The sequence below is a fragment of the Ambystoma mexicanum genome, chromosome 11 (assembly GCF_040938575.1).
Source record: "Ambystoma mexicanum isolate Mex_15411 chromosome 11, UKY_AmexF1_1, whole genome shotgun sequence".
NCBI lineage: Eukaryota > Metazoa > Chordata > Amphibia > Caudata > Ambystomatidae > Ambystoma > Ambystoma mexicanum.
In genome coordinates, this window is record NC_090934.1 from 1,005,706,562 (window position 1) to 1,005,730,328 (window position 23,767).

General features: G+C 45.7%; 1 protein-coding gene across 1 annotated transcript in view; it reads right to left on the bottom strand.

The window, feature by feature from the left end:
- The window catches only part of SPG11 (SPG11 vesicle trafficking associated, spatacsin), a 1,688,331-nt gene that overhangs the window by 1,089,983 nt on the left and 574,581 nt on the right, over positions 1-23,767 (bottom strand). The window contains exons 14-16 of the mRNA XM_069624201.1: positions 18,542-18,669; positions 17,908-18,083; positions 15,864-16,077 (exon numbers count right to left, since the gene is read on the bottom strand). Of these exons, the coding sequence (XP_069480302.1) occupies positions 15,864-16,077; positions 17,908-18,083; positions 18,542-18,669 (518 nt within the window). The remainder of the gene's footprint in view (positions 1-15,863; positions 16,078-17,907; positions 18,084-18,541; positions 18,670-23,767) is intronic.

Consider the following 23,767-nt stretch of genomic DNA (forward strand, 5'->3'; position numbering starts at 1 on the left):
AAAGTCCCCAAGGAGGATTATTTGAGAACAAGGTTTAAGGTTATTAGTGAGAAGGTTGTGGAGATCCTCTTCAAAGGTGCCTAGGGGGCCTGGGGGTCTATATAAAAGGTGGATGGTGAGAGTTTGATTATTATTTATCTGGAGTTTAGCGGATAAGGTCTCGCAAGATTGGATCGATTGTGTGGGTACTAGTCTAAGTGAGAGGCTTGTTTTGGAGATTATGGCGATGCTGCCGCCTCTTGCACCTTCTCGGTCATTTCTGATGATCGTATAGCCATCCGGGATGGCTAGCATGAGCGAGGGTCCTGCTGCATTGTGAAGCCATGTCTCTGTAATAGCGAGAAAGTCGAGGTTGCCTTCTGAAATTAGGTTGGCAATGTCAAGGGCGTGGGCAACAAGCGATCTCACGTTCAGGAGTGCTCCAACGATAGTTGGGGAGTTAGAGACCTCTGTGGCCTGGGGAGATGGAGTAGTGGGTGCGTTAGTGGGCTTAATGTTCTTAGTTGGGTAGGTATTGGGATTAGGTGAAGGAGGTGGTCTGGTATAGCGAGGATTGCAGATCTGCTGGAGGGTAGTTTTGATTTTGGTAGGGGGAAGAGACCTACGGGGAGGTTCATACAGTTTAGTTAGCCTAGCACGGAGTCTAAGGTTTCTACTAAGTGTATCGCATGGACGTGATACAGAGGTGGTCAGATGTGTTACCGATGTCAATGGAGGCAGGGTGTTAGGTAGGTTAACATCTAGCATGGTGAGTAGATGTAGGATAGTCCTCAGTAGGACTGTGTAAGTAACTGGTAGATACATAGTTGTATAAGGAGGCCTATCTAAAGTGCCATATTAGTAGATGGTGAGAGCCGTTGGTGACAAGTACAAAGCACGATGTATGCTATAAGTATTAGCATGTAGGGACAATCTAGTAGTAAGAGTCACCTAGATACTAAGTGCTAATATGATGTGTGTAGTCAATGACTCAATAGCAATGATTCAGCTAAGCATGCTAGGTAGGTACGAAAGCAAATGCAATCAGGTCTCAGAGGCAGAGGTTTAACTATGATGGCTAAGAGAGTACAAGTGCAGATGTAATCAGTGATTCAGAGGCTGGGCCGCCTAGGTGAGTACAGAAACAAATGCAAGCAGGTCTCAACAACAAAGGTCCAGCTATGCTGACTAGGAGGGTGCAGGACCAAAAGTGCAATCAATAATTCTAGGCAATAGTTTGGCTAGGTCAAATCGATGCATGCAGCGGGTTACAGGTAGGTAGGTAGACATCACAGTTATACGGGTGGTGATCATGAAAGTGTAATGCGGCATGCATATGAGCAATAGCGGAAGAGGTAGTAATTCACACCAAAGCAGTAGTATAAACGTAGTGGTCACTTAGAAGGACGCCTCAGAGGGGATGTTTTGTTGGCCAGTAGCGTGGACAAGGAAATCTGGCGTGGATAAGTCTCTCGTGCGAGCCGTGTGGCGCTAATGTCCATGAGGCACAAGAGAAGAGTAGGTACACACGTTTTATGTGAGCAAGTCAATTACAGCAGGGCCCGGAAGTTTACCTTAAATCAGCAGGAGTTAGAGGACCAGGGGGTCTGGCAGACGGCAGTACTGGCAGTTAACAGGCTGAGAACAGGCACCAGCCTTGTTTCCAAGGGCCTTGGAGAGATAGAGCCGGCTTCGCCTGCCGGCGCCCAATGGTAGGGGATGTAGTCAGAGTGGCCAATCAGGCAGGCCAAGACTACTGCTGTGTGCCTGGTAGGGCACAGGATGAGACGAGCTTAATAAGCGGCGGCCATCTTGGAAAGGGTACCTCGTGTACCTCGGTGCTGCAAAACAGGGCGGAATCGTGCTCTTGCAGGTGCAGGGCAGGTGTAGGGCTGCCTAGGTTCTTAGTAGGGCATCACGGAGCAATTGTGGGCATTTAGGCATCGATTTTGGATTTTCAAATTTAGATGCAGTGCAAATGAGCGCAATGTGGAGGCGCTTACCAAAATACAGCAGCTGATCCGGGGATGATTCCTGGCTGGCCCCGCTGCTCCTGCAGTGTCGGGGCCTCGGGAGATGAGCTCCTGCTCCTCCAGGGGGAATCCCTGAGCCAGTCGTCCAGATAAGGGTACACCGGGATTGCCTCCCTGCGTAGGTGTGCAGCCACCACCGCCAGTACCTTGGTGAATACCCTTGGTGCCGAAGCTATCCCGAAGGGCAGTACCTTGAACTGGTAGTGCCGACTGTCCACCTTGAAGCGCAAGTACTTTCTGTGCGCTGGGAAAATGGAAATATGAAAATAGGCATCTTTCATATCCAAGGTTGCCATGTAATCCCCCTTTTTTAGGAGGGGGATTACCTCTTGCAGCGTAGTCATACGAAACGTTTGGGGCTTGACATACTTGTTGGCAGGCCGTAAGTCCAATACTGGGCGCATTGTCAAATCTTTTTTTGGCACAAGGAAGTAAGTTGAATAAATACCCTTGTTTACCTGGTGTCCCGGGACGAGTTCTATTGCGTCCTTTGCTAGCAGATTGGCGATCTCCCCGAGGAGAATCTTCTGATGTTCTAAAGAGTGTACTCTTTGTCGTGGAGGATGGTTCCGGGGACGCTGCAGTAGTTCTATACAGTACCCTGTGGATACTGTTGACAGCACCCATCTGTCTGATGTGATCCCTTCCCAAGCCTGCGTGAAGTAGGAAATGCGTCCCCCTACTGGGGTTGCGTGAGAAGGGACCCTGAACTGAGCGTCACTGCTTTGGTGGAGGCATGCCGCCTCCTTTACTGGGGCTGCCTCTGCCTTTACCACGTCCCCTCCTATTACCCCTGCCGTAACCCTGGGTAGACTGTTGGCTGTTGTTCCACTGTGTACCCTGCCCCTGGGAATAGTTTGATCCTCTCTGGGAATTTTGGCCGCATGGGCGACGAAAATTACTATTCCCTCTCTGGTTAGGGGGTTTATTGGTTAACTGGCCAAGGGACTTGAGTGTCTCGTATTCGTCCTTGGCATTCTTCAGCGGGTCCTCGACCGCCTTACCAAACAACAGATCGGCTTCCACCGGGTTGTCCAACAATGATGCCTGGGTTTCTGCCTTAAAACCAGACTGCCGTAACCACGCATGTCTCTTGATAACAGTACCTTCTGCTATCAATCTGCCTGCGTTGTCCGCGGCGTCAAAAATTGCTTTTAAAATGCAACCAGACACGGCTCTACCCTCTGCGGAAATTCGTGCTAACTGGCCCTTTAAGGGTTCTGGTGCAGAGGCTATGAGTGCTGCGACTTCTTCCCACTGATGGCAGTTGTAGCTGGCCATCAGGGTGGTGGAGTTTGCAATCCTTGCTTGATAGGCGGACGTTGAGGCTACTTTCCTGCCAAAACCATATCGTTTTTTGCTCTCCTTGTCTGGAGGAGCTTCGGACGATGACAAGGGTGTTCCAGCCCTCTTACGAGTGTTCGTGACAACTAGGGAGTCTGGCTTCAGATGTCCTCTTATATAGAGAGGGTCAGACTGGGCTGCCCTGAAAAGTTTTTCAACTCTGGGATTGACTGCTCTGGTGAGGTTCGGGTTCACCAGGGACGGGTCTATTCTTCGCTGAATAGACTTAAGGATAGGGATGGTCTGGGCAACAGGCCTCCTTTCTCCCACTAACTCCTCGGCGAAGTCCCTCTCTTCCTGGACACCGTGGGTGTCAATATGGAAATGTTCTGCAGCACGTGCGAGAACCTCGTTCAGGAGGGGTTGGTTATCGACAGGGGAGTCGGTAACCGGGGCTTCCTTCTCTACCGGGGAATCTACTCTGTAGGTTTCAGGGTCTTCCTCTTCCTCTTCTTGGTCCTCATCATCCCCATAGTAGCCCGTCCCGGTTTGCTCTTCTACCATGCCAAAATCTTGGTCCTCACCAAAGGAAGTCTCTCCTTGATACAGTGAGTATGGCCGTGAGTATGGTTGTACCTCGAAGGGGTCTGTAGACCTCATTGGTGTCTCAAACCGGGGCTTCTTACTCGGGGGGATAGGATCATTAGAGCCTGAGGGTGTAGCCCCTTGTGGATCATATGAAAGGAAATGGTCTGGATTTTTATCGTAAAAGTCTGCCAAAGAAGACATCCTTGACATGACCCTATCGATGTCATCACTGGACCATTTTTTGGAACTGGGAATGACTCTCCCAGAAAGTGTTGGAGATTTATCTTGAGTAGATTTGCTGGTTTTTGAAATATCAGCAGACCTGGTCTTGTCTGTCTGTTTAGGAGGAGTGGAGTGTTTCACAGGTGTGGAAGAGTGCAGAGGCTGCTTCTTCTGCTGTTTTCCCCCCTCCCTGTGAGTGGAAAAGTGTTTTCCCTGTCCCTTTGTGGCTCCGGAGGTTTTCGACGCCTGGCGTCGAGAATTGGGGGTAGAATCCCTGTCCTTCGAACGTGGGGCCGCGCTGATCTTGTCTGCGGGCACCGACTCCAGGAGTGCGGCCTGGGGGTGGAAGTCGTCTTCGTCTTCCGACGATCGAACTTCGGTTAGCCTAGGGAGCGAGGCACTCTTGGCAAGAGTGGATGATTGCCTGGAGTCATGCGGCGATCTCGAACGCCCAGAGGACACCGATTCGGACCGTTCTGTTTGTGCCTCTTTCCGAGAACTCGACATCGTCGAGTCGCGGGTGGACTTTGTGTGTTTAGTGTGTGTGGTGTGTGAAGCGCCTGTGTCGCCGGGGGTCTTCCCCATAGCCGCCCTGTCGGACGACCTTCCGAGGTCGGGGACCTGCGCTCGGCTGTCTTTCGACGCCTTAATGCCCTCGCCGTCCGAAAGCACGGCGTCGCTGCCATCGCTGAAGGCGCCCTCCACTGCCATGGCCGCCTGCCTGGCGTGGTGGGCCCAACGCTTCGTCGAACGGTCCTTAAGTGTCTTAGGTTTAAACCTACTACACGCTCTGCAGTTCGCTTCGGGGTGGTCCCTCGGCAAGCAGAGATTGCACGTGGCGTGCCTGTCGACCCAAGGGTATTTGCGATTGCACTTGGGGCAGAATTGAAAAGGGGTACCCTCCATACGCACCTTGAGGCAGCGGGCTGTTAAGTGTAGGAAATATATAAGGTGTACCTATATACCAAGAGTGTAGAGCATGTCCAACCCCCCACTCTCCCTACTTGCAGGGCCGAAGCCAGAGGCCTTCCAAGGCCCGGGCCGAGGCCAGAGGCCTTCCGAGGCCCAAATCCGTCGTGCAGCAGCCGACGGTCGATTTCTTCTCCAGCCGGCGTCGAGTGTCGAAGTTCGACGTTGGGATGGGGAAGGATGTAAATTAATCAATATTTTGGCAAAAGTATGGCTAAGGCCAGGGGACTCCGCAAAATGCTTCCGACCAGTATGGCGGAAAAAAACAATATGAGGATCCTAGACGCGTGAGGGATCTTGGGTACAGTGGACGTCACACTAGGGATAGTATTACTGGCACGCCCAGTGTCGACGCCCATTTTTGAGTTTCGAAAAACAAACTGTAATACTCCGCAGCTTCCACTAGATGTCGGCCTATGCACAGCATGTGATCTAAGCAGATTCCACAAGCCTCAGAAATATATATACACACATGACTCTTTGCTTGATAATACATCCAAATATCTGGATCAATTCCTTTTTCCATTTGTAGAAATGTTGCCTTCATATATCAGAGATACATCAGATTTCCTTCAACAAATTGACCAGATACCATGGAAGTCCGGCTATTTGCTGATTACGCTTGATGTAGTTGCCCTCTACACCTGCATCACCCATGAAGAGGGTATTGAAGCAGTTAAAAGATATTTGTCCACCAGATCAATGAGTTTCAGAGATCATTCTCTGATGCTATTGGACATGCAGTCTTTTTGTCTGACACAATACTTTTATGTTTGACGGCCAATACTATAACCAGCTGTGCGGGACAGCTATGGGCACAGCAGTAGACCCGACGTACGTAAATCTGTACATGGGATGCTGGGAAGAAAACCTGTTCTCTGATGAGACTTTACAAGTCTATACAAGCAAAGTAGCCCTGTGGCATCGATATATCAACGACCAGGCACTGAAACAGAGTAGATTAACTTCAACATCTTGAATATACAAAATAAGAGCCTTAAATTCACTCAGCACCACCATCGTACAGAAGTGGTGTTTCTGGACATCCAAGTTAAGGTTATCAATTAAATTATCACGACAGAAGTCTATCGCAAACCGAGTAGCACCAATGCAGTGCTACACGCAGGCAGTGGCCACTATGAATGCCTGAAAAACAGTATGCCCTATGGGCAATTTTTGTGGATGAAACGCAATTGTAGCGACTCGTCAACATTCCAACAGAATGCAATAACAGCAGCAAGATTCATCGCCTGAGACTACCAAAAGTCTACTATATACAAAGCATATAACCAATGTGCTAAACAAACTAGAGATCTTCAAGAAAACTAAGGAAAAGAATAAGATCAAGGTTCTAAACAATAAATATGACAATACCCAATTTATTACAACCTACAATAATGGAGCGAAGGAAATTAGGAAGATCTTGGCCAAACATTGGTTCCTTCTACAGAGAGACCCAGATGTCAATAAATGTATTCAAGCAAATGCCAGTGTGACTTTTAGAAAGGCTAAATCCTTACAGTCAGAGCTATCGCCCAGCCTTTTTCAATCAACTCCCATGCCATCTACGTTCCTTGGCTCATCAGTACATGGAAGGGCTTCCAGAAATGTACGAAATGCAAAGCATGCAGACATGGAACAATATAAACATCCAAGGACAGGACGAAATATAGAGATCACTAAACACATCACCTGTTCTACAACATTTGTGATGTGTCATTCAATGTAGCTGTGACCTTTGGTACATAGGGAGCACGAAACTGAAGTCAAGATCCGAGTACTACAACATCTCTGAGCCATTAGAAACAACGATCCAACCTACCCACTTGCAAAACTTTTTGATGAAAAACATGGAGGGGATATTTCATCGTTCAAGTATTTTGGGAAAGATACTGTTTCTCATCACCCAAGGTGAGACAATCGTGAACGTAGACTAAGGCAATGTGAGAGCAAGTATATCGTGGATTACAACACAAAGAGCCCAGGACGACATAAAGATGAGAAGCTCTACACGTTTGTGGGCGATTAAATTAAACTGTTAACATCCTGTCCCCCCCCTAATTTTCTCCCCTTTTTTCCTTTCCCTTTTCTCTTGTCCTTCTGTTCACTTATTTTCCTGTACTAAGCCTGCCAATCAATACTTCAGTCCCTGTCAAGTTATTGCCTTAAGAGATAGAAACAGAATAACATTCGCCTCAGTTTTTTTAAATGCACTTTTTTCTTTGTGTTTGATGTCGCAGATATTTTGTCTTATAAGATCTGCGTTTTTTACTCTACTTTATTCAATCACATATTTTTCACTGTTGACTGCAATTGAACTGGCAGTATCAGTTGCTGCAGTCTCTTAATTCAGGGTTTGTGATGGTGAATCAGTCGGTTTACCATACTCTATTTCCTGCTTAATTTTATCTGTGCCCGTCCATGGTTTTAGAGATATTATGCACTGATCATTATATGTCCTAACATGGGGGCGATATATGCACATACAAAATATCATGCACCATGCACTTTTGTGAAGCCATGTTTAGTATTATGTGAAATACATTTGGTCATATGTAATTTCATGCATTATGTACCTTATGCCAATGTATTTTAAGATAGTCTGGGATGCATTTGATTGGTACTCTAATGCTCAATATTTTCAAAGTGTGCACAGATTGAATATTAGGCACCATGCACTTTACGTGAATCCAACTTTAGTGGAATGCAAATTGTATTTTAACTTAAGCATCATGCACTAGGCACTTTATGTCCATATTCAATGCAATATCATGAAAGGGGTATTGTGTGAATTACGCAATCTTATACTAATGTACTTTTAGATATTTTGGGATCTAATTGATTGGTATCCCAATGCTCCACAACTTTAAAAACATTTGGCATTTTGTGATAAGTCAGTTATCAAATGTATGTGACTAATGTGTGCACATACATAGTATCTGGCACCATGCACTCTACATGATTCCAACTTTAGTGGAAAACAACCTGTACCCCATAATTTAAGTATCATGGACTATGCACTTTATGATAATACTTAATGCAATATCATGATAAATGTATTGTGCGGGTACATCTGACGGGCACACCTTTGCTCAACAACTCTATTCATCCCAGACTCCCCGATAAGTCAATCTTTCAATACAAGTGATCAAAGAGTGCACATACTGAGCATCAAGCACTATGCACTATATATTAATCCAATTTCCAGTGGAATGCAATCTGCACTTTATGTCAATACTCGAGGCAATATTATGTAAGGTGTGCTGCATGGTTCATTGAATAGTATGCACTCCTGTAGTGCATGACACATTCTTTTCATAAACAGGCATCATCGCTGCTGGGCACTATGCACTTTACGCAAAATCTATCCCGAGTGGTAAGTAATTTGCACTTTATGCCAATATTCAATATTATGAAGCATGAACTGTATGAATTACCAAATGGCATATTTTATATGCATATCCGTTTGTTGAAATGTGTGGCACTCCTTTCATATATAGGAAGCATTATTATTGCTTTGATTCAAATCAATATTCAATGACAAATGAAATGTGTCAACTGCATGTCCATACAATAGATCAGCACTCTCTGTGAGTTTTACTAACACAGCAACCACACCCAATATGGCAACCAAATGCATGGAGGAACATTGTTGTGCAACCATTACATGTGTTTGGAAATAGAAAAGGCACTAACTCGCCATGGGAAGGTTAAAACCCAGAAACCCTTTTTTTTTTTTTTAACAATTTGACGAAGACGCGTCATTGTTTTTTCTCTGCTGTATCCTGTCCACTGTATGCTTAATAAAGGATGTTGACAGATTCCTGGAATTAAAGGAGGAGCGCCGCCGTTAGCTGAGTGCAATCAGCCTTTTTTCTTTAATACATATACACATATGGGATCCATTACTCACCGTAATCGTATTTTTGATGCTTGTATCTGCTTAGATTCACATGCTATGCATAGGCCGACATCTAGTTGAAGCTGCAGAGTATTACAGTTGTTGTTTTCGAAACTCAAAAAGGGACATCGACAGTGCGTGCCAGTAATACTATGCATAGTGTGACGTCCACTGTACCCATGGTGCTTCACGCGTCGAGGTCCCTCAGATTGTTTTGTTTCTGACATGAAGTAACATGAAGTGTATCGCCAGTACAGGTGTATCCAAGCAGATAAATATCAGAAAAGCTCATATAAAATCTACGCACCTTCTCTTAGGGGAGGAAGGGTGGGAGAATGTGAATCTAAGCAGATACAAAGCATCAGAAATACGATTGCTGTGAGTAATGTATTGTGCTTGTGGAATCTGCTTAGATGACATGCTATGCATAGATTAGCAAGCAGTGTTATGTGGAGGTGGTGGGTTGTGAGAAGGAGTGGCGGCAAACAGATGTTTTAGAACCGCTTGTCCCACCTGTGTATCTGCTTTGGAATGGGTGTCAATGCAGTAGTGCTGAGTGAAGGTATGTACTGAGCTCCATGTAGTTGCTTTGCAAATGCTGTCTAAGGGGACATTTGCGATAAAGGCCAAGGTAGCTCCTGTGCTTCTAGTGGAGTGAGCTCTTGGTGTGAAAGGCAGTGTCTTGTTTGCTAATGAATAGCACAGTTGAATGCATCGGGAGATGGCATTCTCTGAAATGCGATGCCCTTTTCTGCTTGGTGCTACGGAGACAAACAGCTGGTCTGTTTTCCTTAGCGGTCTGGTCGTGTTTACATAGTAAAGGACCGCCCTCCTTACATCTAATGTGTGGAGTTTAACCTCAGCTGAGCTAGTTGGATTCTGGAAGAAGGCCAGCAGCTCAATGGATTGGTTCACGTGGAATTTGGAAATGAACTTAGGAGAGAACCTAGGATGCGCATGTAAAACCAATTTGTCTTTGTGTATGACAAAGAAAGGGTCCTGAGCTGACAAATCTTGCAATTCACTAACTCTTCTTATGGAATAGCCACTAACAAGGCAGTCTTGTATGTCAGGTGTTTAAGACTTGAGTCCATGAGCTTTGTGAGTACTACATTGAGATCCCAGCCTGGTGGTGGGTTTGAAATTGGAGGGTGGAGTCTCTTTACTCCCACCATGAATGCTTTAATGACTGGAATTTTCCACCACAATACCTTACTTTGAGAGGTGGTGTATGCTGATAAAGCCGCCAGGTGGACCTTTATGAAGTTGAATACTAACCCTGAGTCTAACAAGTGGAGCATATCATTTATAATGTGAGATGGAGTACATTCTACAGGGTTTATTTGCTTAGACTGGCACCAGATTACAAATCTCCTCCACTTGTCGAAATAACAGTGTCTGGTGTTTGGATTACGTGCCTCCTTGAGGATATCCATACACCGTTGTGGTAGATTAAGATGTCCGAACTCTATGATCTCAGGAGCCATGCTGCAAGTTCATTGAGTGTGGTTGAGTATGCACTGTTATTCCCGTGTTGAGTCAATAAGTTGGTTTGGCATGGGAGTTTGATGGGATCGCACATCGCCAGTTTGCGCAGATGTGGATACCATGGCTGTCTCGCCCACATAGGAGCAACTAGGATGAGCGTCATTTGTTCTCTGTGAATCTTGTTCACTACTCTGCGTATTAAAGGAGTTGGGGGAAAAGCGTAAGCAAATTTCCCTGATCAGTTCATCCATAGGGCATTCCCCTTCGAGTCTGGTTGGGGAAACCTGGACGCGAAATCTGGGCATTGCTTGTTTTCTCCTGTAGCGAACAAGTCTAACGTGGGGTAACCCCAATGTAAGAAGATGTGGTCTACGACGCTCAAGTCTAGTTGCCACTCGTGTTCCTCTGGTAGGGGATCTCTGCTCAGAGAGTCTGTTAGAGTGGTGAGTACCCCTGGAACATTTTGGGAGGAAAGGAACATCCCTTGTTTGAGTGCCAATCTCCATACTTTCTGTGTCAGCTTGGACAGATTTGGAGAGTGTGTGGCCGCCTGCTTGTTGATAAAGAACATTGCAGTGGTGCTGTCCGTTAGGATTTGATCTGACTGGTTCGTCAGCTGTGCTTCGAATGCTTGAAGCGCTTTGAATACTGCTAGGAGTTCTAGCAGGTTGATGTGGTTCTGTGCTGTGATGCGAGTCCACAGACCATGTGCTGTGTGGTGAAGGTAATGTGCTACCCCTCCCGGAGAGTGATCCGTCTGTTGTAACGATCGCTTGCGCTGCCGGGTCATGGAAGGGTTTTCCCTTTAACAGGTTTTCCTTTGTCCACCAGCGTAGGTTTTGTACTTGTGTTGGCGAAACGACCACTAGATCGTCCCACTGACCGCTTGCCTGAGACCATTGTTTCGCCGACCACTTCTGCATGGGGCGCATGCGCAGAAATGCGTGTGGGATCAGGTATATGCACAACGCCATCATGCCTAGTAAACGCATTGCTTTGCATACGCTTATCTGGGGAACGGCTTGATACTGAGGTTCTTGTCGTAGCATGTTTTGAACTCTTTCCATGGATGGAAAGACTAACCATGCTTCCGTGTTTAAGACAGCTTCTAGGAACTGTTTTGTTCTGTTTGGCACAAGGCTTGACTTTTTCTCATTTATTGAGAAGCCCAATTAGAAGAGGTGGTTTATTGTTATTTGCGTGTTTTGTTTGCAAAGATGGGGTGATTCCTCTATAATCAGCCAGTCGTTCAGGTAGGGGTAACACTGGGATTGCCTCCCTGCGCAGGTGTGCTGCAACCACCGCCAGTACCTTGGTGAATACCCTTTGGAGCAGACGCTATTCGGAAGGGTAGCACCTTGAATTGGTAGTGCTGGTTTGCTATTTTGAAACGCAAGAGTCTTCTGTGCGCTGGGAACACTGAAACATGAAAATAGGTATCTTTCATATCCAGTGTTGCTATGTAATCTCCCTGCTGTAGCAGGGAGATTACTTCTTGTAGCGTTGTCATGCAGAATTTTTATGGCTTTACATAAGTGTTTCCAGGGCGCAAGTCTAACACTGGGCGCATAGACAGATTTTTTTTTGGCACAAGGAAGTAGGTTGAATAAATACCCTTGTTTACCTCGTTCACTGGTACGATCTCTATGGCGTCCTTGAGTAGCAGCGCGGTGACCTCCTAGAGAAGGATGAGTTGTTCTTCCTTCGTTGATTTTCTTTCACACAATAACCTCCCACCACGGTTAATAGCACCAACTTTTCTGTGGTGATTCCCTCCCATGCGTGGGTGAAGTGTAAAATACACCCTCCTACTAGATGGGAGGGGACCTGTAGCGGGCTATCATTGTTTAGGAGGTGTACCTCCACCTCTAGATGTGTAAGACCTCGCACAAGATCGGCGCTCGCCCCTTTGCAATCCCTGCAAGGCTTGGCCCTGGTTGTTACCCCAGGAAGAGCCCTGACCTCGTCCGTAACCGGAGCCTCTCAGAGTTTTGGCCACGAAAACTACGAAAATTGCTTCCGCCTCTCTGGCCTGATGGTTTGTTCATCAGCTGGCCTAGGGATTTTAGGGTGTCATATTCCTCCTTGGCAGACTTTAACGTGGCTTCTACGGCTTTACCGAATAAGACGTTAGGCTCCACCGGCATATTAAGGAGTGTAGGTTGGGTCTCAAGTTTGAAGCCAGATTGCCGTAGCCATGCGTGGCGCTTTATGATGGTCCCTTCAGCAATAATCCTGCCGGCAGTGTCTGCGGCATCTAGGTTGTTTTTCAGAATGCAGCTGGATGTTGCCCTGCCATCCGCTGCTACCAGGGCCGGTTGTGTCTTCATAGGCTCGTGAGAAGAAGCTATCAGAGTAGTTATCTCTTCACATTTGTGGCAATTATAGCTTGCCAACAGCGTTGAATTATTGGTGATCCTTGTTTGGAAAGCTGCCGAAGTGGTTACCTTTCTCCCCATAGTGTAGAGTTTTTTTGCTCTCCTTATCTGGGGGTGCCTCTGATGAGGCTAAGTGTGTTCCAGCCCTTTTACGGGTTGCGGTAACCACAAACAAATCTGTCTTAAGCTGGCCCTCGATGTAGAGTGGGTCAGACGGCGCTTGGCAGAAACGTTTTTCAACCCGCGGGTTGACTACCCGTGTCGGGTTCGGTGTTTCCAGGGAAGATTGAATCCTTCTTTGGACCAATTGTAGAATTGGGATGAATTGGGTGGCGGCCTTCTTGTCCCCCAATGTATCTTCTACAAAGTCCTTATCGAGCTGAGTCTAATGGGTTTGGATCCCAAAGTGTTCAGCTTCCTTAATTAACATATCATTATGGAGAGGCTGATTGTCAACTGGCGAATCGGCCACTGGTGAGTCCATCTGAATTGGTGAGGCTAGGTTATACACCTCCTCATCATCATAATAGTCTGTCTCTTAATAAGTTTCATTGTCATCAGTGTCTGTGTGAACACCATACAGATCACTCTGGAATGGTAGGACCGTACTCGAAATAGGAAGAGTGTCCGGTCGAGCCTTCTTAGCTGGGGGCTGGGAGGTGGAAGCCACAGCTGTTGGAGGTGTTGATTGGAAGTTTTCGTATGCCTGTGGGTTCTTTATGAAGAAATTGGCCATAAAGGTCATCCTAGTCATGACCCTGTGTATGTCTTCGGCAGTCCATGTGGCTGAACTTGGAATGACAGCAGGGTACTGAGGAGTAGTGCCCTGTTCTAGGGGTGTAGGATAGCCCGGAGTCTGAGGCTGGGTTTTGTTCTTCAAGGCTTCTGCCAAGGAACCTTCCTCCTGGGGGACATAGTGTTTCTCCCTGTGAGAAGAGGTTGACCTGTCCTTATTAGCCCTCTCCTTTTGATTGGGGCTCTAGGAGGAGGGTTACTCAGGGTGTTTGGACCTCACCAGGCTCTCAGGGACATGCGTTTTCTCTAGGTGGGTCAAACTAGTGGTTTTAGAGCTTACAGCCATTTTCGACGTGGGATGGTGACTTTCGGTGACGGGGCCCACCGCAGCCTCGTTGTTCGGCCGGAGTTTTGGGCACGGCTCCTGGTCTGTCTTTAGACTTACAGGGCCTGTCATGAGGCGATCGGGACCTTGAGTGACCAGAGGACACGGAGTCTGTAGACCTCTCCCGTGTGTGGGCGTTTGGTCGATGATGTTGATTCCTTGCCACAGGCTATGTGCTTAGTGCCGGGGGTCGTGGTAGTGCTTTCGCTGCCGGGTGTCATCCCTGGAACAGAGCCATCGGCCTGCACCTGGGAGGCACACGGGGGCCCCATCGCCTTCGCTGTCTGTGAAGACCGCAACGCTGCCATCACTAGAGGCTCCCTCCACGTCCATGGCAGCCTCGGCCTGCATGGCGTGATGGGCCCAGTGTTTAGTACTTCGGTATCTAAGAGTTTTCGGCGTGAAGAGCTTGCAGGCTCGACAATGCCCCTCGTCGTGATCACACGCTAGACACAAACTGCACACCCGGTGCTTGTCTATACACAGGAATTTGGTTTGCACCTAGGGCAAAACTTAAATGGAGAGTTCTCCATGTTTATGGGGATTGGCAGCCAGGCGAGAAAGGGAATGGAGGGGACAATGCATTCTACAATGACCACCACCCTCCCACTCTCCCTACTGTTAGGGCCTAGGCCTGGTGCGGCATTCCAAGTCTGAAAGGGTCTGTCGAGTCTGGAATTTTATTCGATGGTCGTCCTTTCTACCGCGTCAATGAAGTAGTCGAAGTCGGTATGGAAAAAAAGACAGAAAGAGTAACTAGTCTTAATTTTTCATAAGCAAATGGCGTTAGCTGAAATTAACTTGTCGATATGAGTCTGTCACGATGGCGGAAAAAAACTATCTGACGGACCTCAACACGTGAAGGACCATAGGTACAGTGGACGTCACACTAGGGATAGTATTAGTGGCACGCCCTGTCGACGTCCCTTTTTGAGTTTCGAAAACAACAACTGTAATACTTCACAGCTTCCACTGTATGTCGGCCTATGCATATCATGTGATCTAAGCAGATTCAGCAAGCCTCAGAAAAATAAAAATAAAAAAAAATTCAAGTTCTGTGCCCTCACTCCAGCTGCAAAAACAAAGAAAAACCCAGAGCATAAAAAAAGGTGTTGACCGGTGTAACACATTTACAACTGTTTTTAGCTGTTTATTAATTAGATTGTTTATATCCCAACACGTTTTGATTGCCATAGTCTTCCTCGGAGGGAATTACCTAATGAATTATGCTACATTTAGTTAGATCCAGTTTCTTAGAAGGAGACCAAAACAACTTAAGGTGGTATGTCCATTGAATGCCAAGTTCGGGAGGGTCAAACATTGCAGATGCTTTTCCATCATTCTCACTTCAAGGCCAATATTTGCTTCCTTAACACCTCATGAATTATCCTTCATGATCGGTTTTATGTCTATCCTACACTACAACTGCCAATAACTTTGAATGCATAGTCCAGGTTTCTGCATGTTTCAACTATGATCTGACATATTGCACATCTGACTTAGTTTTCTAGCCCACATGATCTGATGGCAGCATATGGAATTCTACAGGCTTGATACGCAAATCCAGAGATGAATACATGGCAATTCCTGCAATAAAAGAGTCAATGACGTATTTAATCATACACCCCCTACGACTTCCGGGGGTGGTGTATACCCCAGACACTTATCCAGGTCGGATGAGAACATGCTGATTTTTTTTATTTCTTTCCTACGTTTTCCTACCAACATTTGTGTGAATCTCGTGCAGTTTGGGCATCAATAAAGAATGGAATTGGCAAAAAACAAAAACAAAAAAAAACACAATCATACACATGGCTGCTGGTTAGTCATTTCCAACGTTCCAGCCACACTATCACATGCCTCCAGGGAAGGAATCTGTCACAGTTTGATGTAGCACTTACCTTGCCAGCTGATCCAGGATTTCATGTCTCATGTAGTGGCTGCACTGTGTGTTTTGGTCGACTATCTCTATGGTGAGGAGGGGCCAGGATCCCCCTTCTGCTGCTACCAGGCTACCCTTGTGCACTGATGCAGCAATCCATGCGAAGACTTTAGGCCAATCATGGAGGGAAGTAAGGTGCATCCAAAGAACCTCAGGCAAGCAGGTCACTAACTCTATGAAGAGGAAGAGAAACAAAGGGATTACTGACCACAGTCATTTCAGTTCTCTGCACTTACTGAGTGAATGAAAAGTCCTAGCATATACTTTACTTTATCCATACTGTGAACCTTGATACATCCAATACTGAGCTCCTTCTTTACTAAGTCCTTAATGAACCCTCACAAATCTCATATTCGGCACATTCCGTATTCATACAGAGACCATGCTCATCCTGCACTATCCACCTACATATTAGCTGGCATTCCCAGACAGAACACTGTTTTCATGGCCCTGTGAGAAGGATTGCCATGGAGCAATGCTCTCCACCTGGCCCTTTAAACTGGCATTCCTTTAAACAATGCTCTCCTCATGACCCTGTGAGCTTACATGCCCTGAACATATTCTGTCCTCATGATCTTGTGAACGGACATGTCAGGCAGTGATGCTGAACAGAGGTGATGGCTGGAAGGTTTTCAAATTAATCGAAACCACGGGCAATGTTCTGGGAAATCCCCAGACCACGGTTTTCCAGCCTGCCATGCGATTATGACGCGTAACTACCATTTGCAAGTCAGGTTTGGATTAATGGACAGTCCACCCTGACCTACCAGGCCACCTTTATTTATTTATATTTATAAGGCGGCAATCACAGGCCCGGAGGCATAATAGCACCAACAATAACAAACAAACAAAAAACGAAATCAGGGAATAATCAAATGAATCAGAAAGATCAGATCCAGAATCAGCAGAACAAGATCAGACCACAGGCAACCCCAGATATGTTTCGGCCTCATTGGCTGTCATTAGGAGGTGTAGCTGGGATCTCTAGGTGCATCAGGCTTGGGAGTCACGTCTGGGTATACTCGTTCCATTCGGGTGGTTATTTATAAAAGAAAAAGGTAAATGGCAGGGCAGAAACTTGTGTATTAATCCATTTCACTGGCAATGCTTTGGGCAACCTTCCAGACCACTGTTTTTCAGCCTCCATACACTTACAGAAGAGAGAAGACCATAGGCAAATCAGGTTTGGCACTATTCCAAAAGAGGCAGTCCTACGTTAACTACTAGGTCACATCCCTTCTGCACAAGACAAACAACCCCAGATATTGTTTAGTGTCATCAGTGAGGTGTAGCTTGGATCTAGAAGCACAGCAGGTTCAGGACCCACGTCTGGGTATACCGGGGTGACAGCTGCAAAACTGGAAGGTTGCTCAGATCAACTGCCATTGGTTAGAAGTAATCCATAACCTTCCATTCATCAACCTTCATTTGTTTAATCTGAACTAAAGTTGCGCACAAGGCTGCGTGAGATGACATGCCCTGAATCAATGCTGCTCTCATGGGCCGGTGAGCCGCTATCCCGTGAAGGAATGGAGTCTACATGACACTGAGTTGATGTGCCCTGAACCAAAGTTGCTCTCATGTTCCATGCAAACATACTGCCTCATGATCTGTGAGCTGAACAAATGTTGTCTAATAGCTAAACCTGATTACAGGCTCTGCACCAATGCTGCCCAGAAAGCCCTGTGAGCTTACATATTCTCAACCAATGTACACGATAGTCTGGTGTCAGAAATAAACCAAACCAATGCAGCTACCCTCATGCCAGGGACACAATGCACTTAGCACCACCAGACCCTGTAAAGTGATGCCTTCAAGGACCTAGGTCTTGTCTATAAATGCCCACAGAAAGATACCCGATACTCCCTCAACCTATGCCTCAAGCCTTTTGCTCATGTGACATAAATCACTTGTTTGCCATTTCCTCCTAATGTCCGCTATTTTTCCTTGTGGCCTATACACCTTAACCCCACAACAGTGCAGCCTAAAAACACAATACTTGCCTTCCTCTGATCTTCGTGAGAGGAGAATTTCCTCCTGGATCAGGTTATCCCAGTGCTGTGCCCATTGCAGGATAATGCTACACTCTTGGGCACTCTTCCGCTCTTGTCCACTGCACCGCAAAAAAGATTTCAGTACTGCCTCCGGGTCTGAGAGATCAAATCCCTTCCGCCAGCACCTAAAATGGAAACAGATCCTGCTCAAGGTCTAAGCAAACTCTACTTGTCTGATCAATCGCAGTCAGTATGTATTGACATGCGAGGACTCGATCAGAAAAGGGAAAGGATGGAAAATATAAGATTATCTACCGGGTGCCACAGAACAGTGACAACAACATCCGCTGCCAGGACCAATACATTGTTAAGGACATATTGGAATAGCTAGGGACCTAAGGATCATCAGTATTGTTTCCAAGTAGGAAATAAACATCCAAACTGAGAATATCCATTATTTATATTTTATAAATATTATTTACATGAATGCATACATATTTAAACCAGTTATTTTCGTCTTCAACTATGCATATTTTCAAGTAACAATCTTCTGCTGAGCTTCTACTTCTGGCTGATTTGATTCCCCAGTAACAGAGCTGCTGTGCAATCCTAGCAATTCACAGAGGGTGATAGTTAGGCTCACCTTTGAACGGTCACCATGTCTTCATCGGATATCGAAGTCGCAGAATAGTGCTTTTCAACTTTGCAGACATTTTCAATCATATCCTTCTCTTCCTTCGACAAGTACTGCTCCCCTTCTAGTAGCTGGACCTAAGAGTGCAGAAGAATGGTATGAGAACTACCTATCACGTTGCCCTCACTGACTTCCTTGGACCAATTCAACAGCTAGCCAGTTTAGGATTTATTTCATTGCTTGCATTGATGTCCATTTGAAAAACCTGGATATAAAAACTGCAGATGGATGTGCAATTATTTATTTTAGAGCAGGGTTCTGCAACCTTTAGCTCAGCAGATGTTTGGACTACAGCTTGCATCAGCCCTAGCCAGGAAAGTCAATAGTGAGGGATCATGTGGTCTTAGTGCAAAACATCTGGAGAGACACAGGTTGTAAATCCCTGTTTTAGAGCTTTTGTTAAGCTCTATACATTGCATTACAGCGCTCTGAGGGCACTCTTCCATGGAAGAAAACAAAGTTGACATTCTGGGTGACATGGCTGTGCCTGGGAAGCGGGATTCGGCAGGTCGTCGGCTCAAGGAAGGCAGAGTATCAGTTCCAACCTTCCAACACAGCCCTTTTTACAAAATGTGTTTTGATGGGAAAACATATGTAAGGTTAGCAATTGACATGAAAGGAAGTGGTGATGGTTGGTCTGATGTGTCTGAGCAGGAGGATGGATGTAAGAGGTAGGGAGGCTTGAGTCAAGAATCTAAAGAGAAATAAGCTAGACCTGGGAAAAAGAGATGTGTCGTCAATGCTCTGTGTAGTGTGGAGATCTTTATTAGAAATGTATCCTTTCTACTGCTAATTATGGTGAGGTTTGTTTTTCACTATATTTCTCACTCGGATTAGGGTGTTTGGAATGATCCACCACTACAGCTTCATTACACTGAAATGTCGACTACATTACAGAACTTCAGAGTGAAATGTGCAGGTGATTGTTGAGCATCTAACTGATGGGGCAAGTATAAACACTGATACATGAAAATATAGAGCTAAGGGGCCTGTCAAAACCATCAGAATCACAAGGCACCCAAAAAGGTTAACCATCTTTAATAGTCTGAAGGACACTTTCGGGATGATGCGAATGAAACCTGGTGAGCAGTTTTCACTCTGCATAAGCGGATGTGTAAGCGTTCCTCAGTAAAAATGTGCGCACACACAGAGTCTGCATCCACAATTATTTTGGGTTGAAACCCTTCGATAAAAGGGTGAATCATTTAGGATGTGAGAAAATGCTTCTGTATTCTTTGTCCATTTATATATTTTTAGGAGAATACACACGTCTTCTGCTGTGCTTGCAAGTAAATCACTTGAAGACTTATCTCAAAGTATTCTAACAAGTATATGTTCGAGCCGTTTAAAGAGCGGACCATCTATACGTAGTTATTAGAACTTTGCCCATTACCATTGCTATCTCTCCTTTGCCAATGTAATATTAATTATATCAATTTTATTTTTAAGCACAGAGATGTGTTTGTAATGGCAACCGATTTCATACTTGTGGCAGACTTCAATGAGGCTCATCAAGGGGGATACTAGTCTCAGAGAGAAGCCAGAGCTTGTAACACCTCTGACCATTAAGCAGTATGGTACGGTTTGATATTAGAAACCAAATTATTGATTACGGAAACTAAAAAACAAAATAATAACAATGCAACATTAAATGTCAACTTCAAGTATTTTACTTAGGTGGAGGATACTTGAAACTTATTACCTTCAAGAGCCCTCAGGAAAGAGATTAAAGACACTGATCCTTGAGAAATATACTGACATTTGTTGCAGTGATAGTAGGGAGGACATGGCATTGCAAGGCTAGAGCCATGTATACGTTTATGGGGACACTGAAATAACCACTCTTGCGCTAGATCTGCCTCCTTCTTTTGAGGCTTCAGGCATTTGGGTATTAATTAGTTCCATAAAGGGGTAATGGAGTGGGATGTGACTCGCAGAGGGAAAAAAGGAAGGATTGGCAAGTGTGAGAAACCAGAAGGTGTCTCATCCACTAGTCCCCGTGGATCTCTCTCAGCTGGCCAGGGCAAAGCCATCGCCTTTGGATCCAGACCCTGGGAGTGGACCAATACGGGAGGATCACCTGGGTGAGGGGTCCTCGGTCAGTGCGAGTGGGACGCTGGATGGTGAGACGCAGTATGCCTCTCTTTTCTGTAACACCTTTATCCCATCCTATCAGATATGATATGTAGGAACTCTACTCCCCACCCCCTTTCCAGCGCAAACACTTTCACACTGACAGCCCCCGCTCTGGGAGAAAACAGACTAAAACCTGAGCAGTATACCGGATGTGTGCCAATACAATGGCCAGGCAAGGTCAGGCAATTACTGTACTGACCATCACTCACACGACTTCCATTAAGCTTCCCCAAACGGATAAAAGGTGGTGTACGAAAGCACACTCTCAGCGAGGCAAAGCACACGAGGAAACAGCAGCTTTGAGACAACAGCTGAACGAGAGAAGACAGACAGCAAAACCAGAGGGGATCGCAAGGAGGGAATTTCATTTTTACCTTTCCAACAAGAAACCGCTATTTTCAAGAACCCTAGAGAATAGAAAGCATAAGACCAGGAAACCAGGCTGAAGAATCCGGTATTGTCTGTCGGAAATACCCGACAAAAGTCTGCCCTTCTGCGTCACTAATCAAGGTGGGGAGAAGCAGTAGCCACTGTGGTACCGTCTTTGGTTCCTAGAACAAAGCAGTATCAGTGAAATTAACACAGCTGGTGATACAAGATAGGTCTACGTTGAGGCCAAGGTTGCAGGCAGCAACATTGTATGGCGAGCGCTGGAATGAACATTGTTAAAACGTATGTGATAAAAGATGCAAGTAAAGTTGAACTGCTGATGAGTGTTTGAACCTTGAAGAGACTTTGATACAATACTTTTTGACAGAGTGGTCCAGTACCGCCTGGGTGCTCAATCGAAAGTCCCTGTAAGGTGTCCAACTAATAAGTGGCAGAATTGAAAGTGGTCCTGCGACGGGTAAAGCAGAATCCTGCACGCAGTCGAAAGTCTTCGATTGTGATGTAATAAAGACAGTATTAAGAAGAGAACCAAGAATTGCAAATCCAAGTGGTCCTGCGATGGGTCAAGCTAGATCCTGCGCACAGTCGAAAGTCTTTGATTTTGATATATTGAAGAAAGTTTGAAAAGTGAGATCAAATTGGTCTGAGCCCGGCGGAGGGGGGCCCGGGATGAACAGTGAATCACCCGAGAAGTTGTGCATAGGAGAAGCCTGAAGAGAAAGGAACTTTGAATGTTTGCCGCATCAGGCCCTCTGAAATAAGAGACTTTGAATGGCAAAGAGATTTTGGCACAGAAGGTCCTTATACTGAGATTTTGAACTGCATCCTTGTACTTGAAAAGCCAGAGTATGTGCTAAACTAGAGTGTGCCACCTTGTTCCGTGCTGAAAACGTGGGGAAGGGAAGCGAACGGCTCAACTATCCTGACATATAATTTCTTGAATAATTTTCTTTTGTATAACATTGCTTCCCACACCATTTGTATTTAGAAGACTTGGCAATAGGTTTATTAGTATAGGCCCTTTTATATTAACAAGACTCTAAAAGGACTGCGTTATTATTTGATGGTTGTAGCTTGCTCCCATTTTTAGATTTAGAATTAGATAGGCGTTATTCAAACCCAATTAAAGTTCAATAAACACCCTTGAACTGTGATCACTTCTATCTTCACTATTTGATACCTTGACTTCCTTGGGGAAGGATAAGAGGCAAGGAATAAAGGGGAGATGATTGAGGAACTAAATTATTGAAGAGACAAAGAGAGGTAAAGTGAGATCAGGGATAAAATGGAGAAGGAGTCAGGAAGTTAGAAGACCAGAGGATGAAAGCTACGAGTGGGGTGTGAAGAATCTCAGAATAAAAGGCAACAGTGGGGGTTTGAAAGAATTGAAATAGCAACAGTGGAAGTGTAAAACACTTTAAATACATTCAAGAGGACTGAGGAAGTAAAAAGCAGGGATAAAATATAGGAGGGAGAAAAATGCAGATGAAATAGGGAATGGAACAGGTGTAATGAGGAAGTGACAAGCCAATGGATTAAAGGAAGTAGGTTTGAATAATTAAGAAAACCTGGGATACAAAGGGACCTGAAATTTATATGTAATGAACAAAGAGACAAAAACAGAAAAGTGGGGAAGTAACATAATGGGGAATAAAAGGGAAAAAGCATAGAAAGTGAATAAGGTCAGGCATTCAAGGAAGAAGTGGGGGCCAGGATCTGGGATAGAAGAGAAGTAGGATGGGGAAGAAACTGGATTAGGGATGTATTTATTTATTGTGCATTTGCTAGGCGCTTATACAGTAGGGTAATGTTGTTTCAAAGCGCCCACAGAGCGCAACAGGGAGGGAACATCGGATTGAAAAAAAATGTATGCAATGAAGATAAAGGCGAACCTACTATGCCTTGTGAGCATTCCGAATGAGCAAGTGCAGCGAGAAGAGGGGAAGTGGGAGTGGGGGTAAGTGCTGGAATGTCCGTGCTCGTGGGTGAGCAGCAGATGAAGTGCATAGTATGGTAAGTGCTATGCGGCCTGGAGCCGAATTGGTTAGATAGTGCAAGCCTACGGGGCGACAGCCAGTGGGTGCCAAGGACGGTGTGTGTGGTAGGCCGAGGCTGGGGCGATTGGGAGGGGAGGCCCAGACCCTGAAGATACATAAGGGCCGTGGTCACTGTAGTAACTAGGTACCTGAAGCAACACCCGGACAAGCAGGTAAGTTACAAGTAGGTTTATTGTAGTATAGTTGCCAGGAACAACATTGGCATGTCCCCTCAAGACAGCATATCTCTCAACTGTAAAACATAGAACCCCAGCTTCAGAGCAAAACATCCCAACACTTCACTCACTCTGACCTCACCACATTCCATGTACAGTGATGTCATCACTTCACCCAAGATACACATTACAACACCTCTCCCTCCTTTCCTTTATTGAACCAAGTGAAATTCCACAAAAAACGCCACCGGACAAACCCCCACATACATGTGTGGCCAGCACGTAATGCACCAATTTACCAACTCCACAGGCACCTACCAGCACACAGTGGGGCACATGCATGGCATATCACAACCCTTATTTTCCCGGATACTGAACCAAGTGCTGGATGCCCTCCTCAAGCACACAAGGGACTACATATCCCTACCACGGACTCC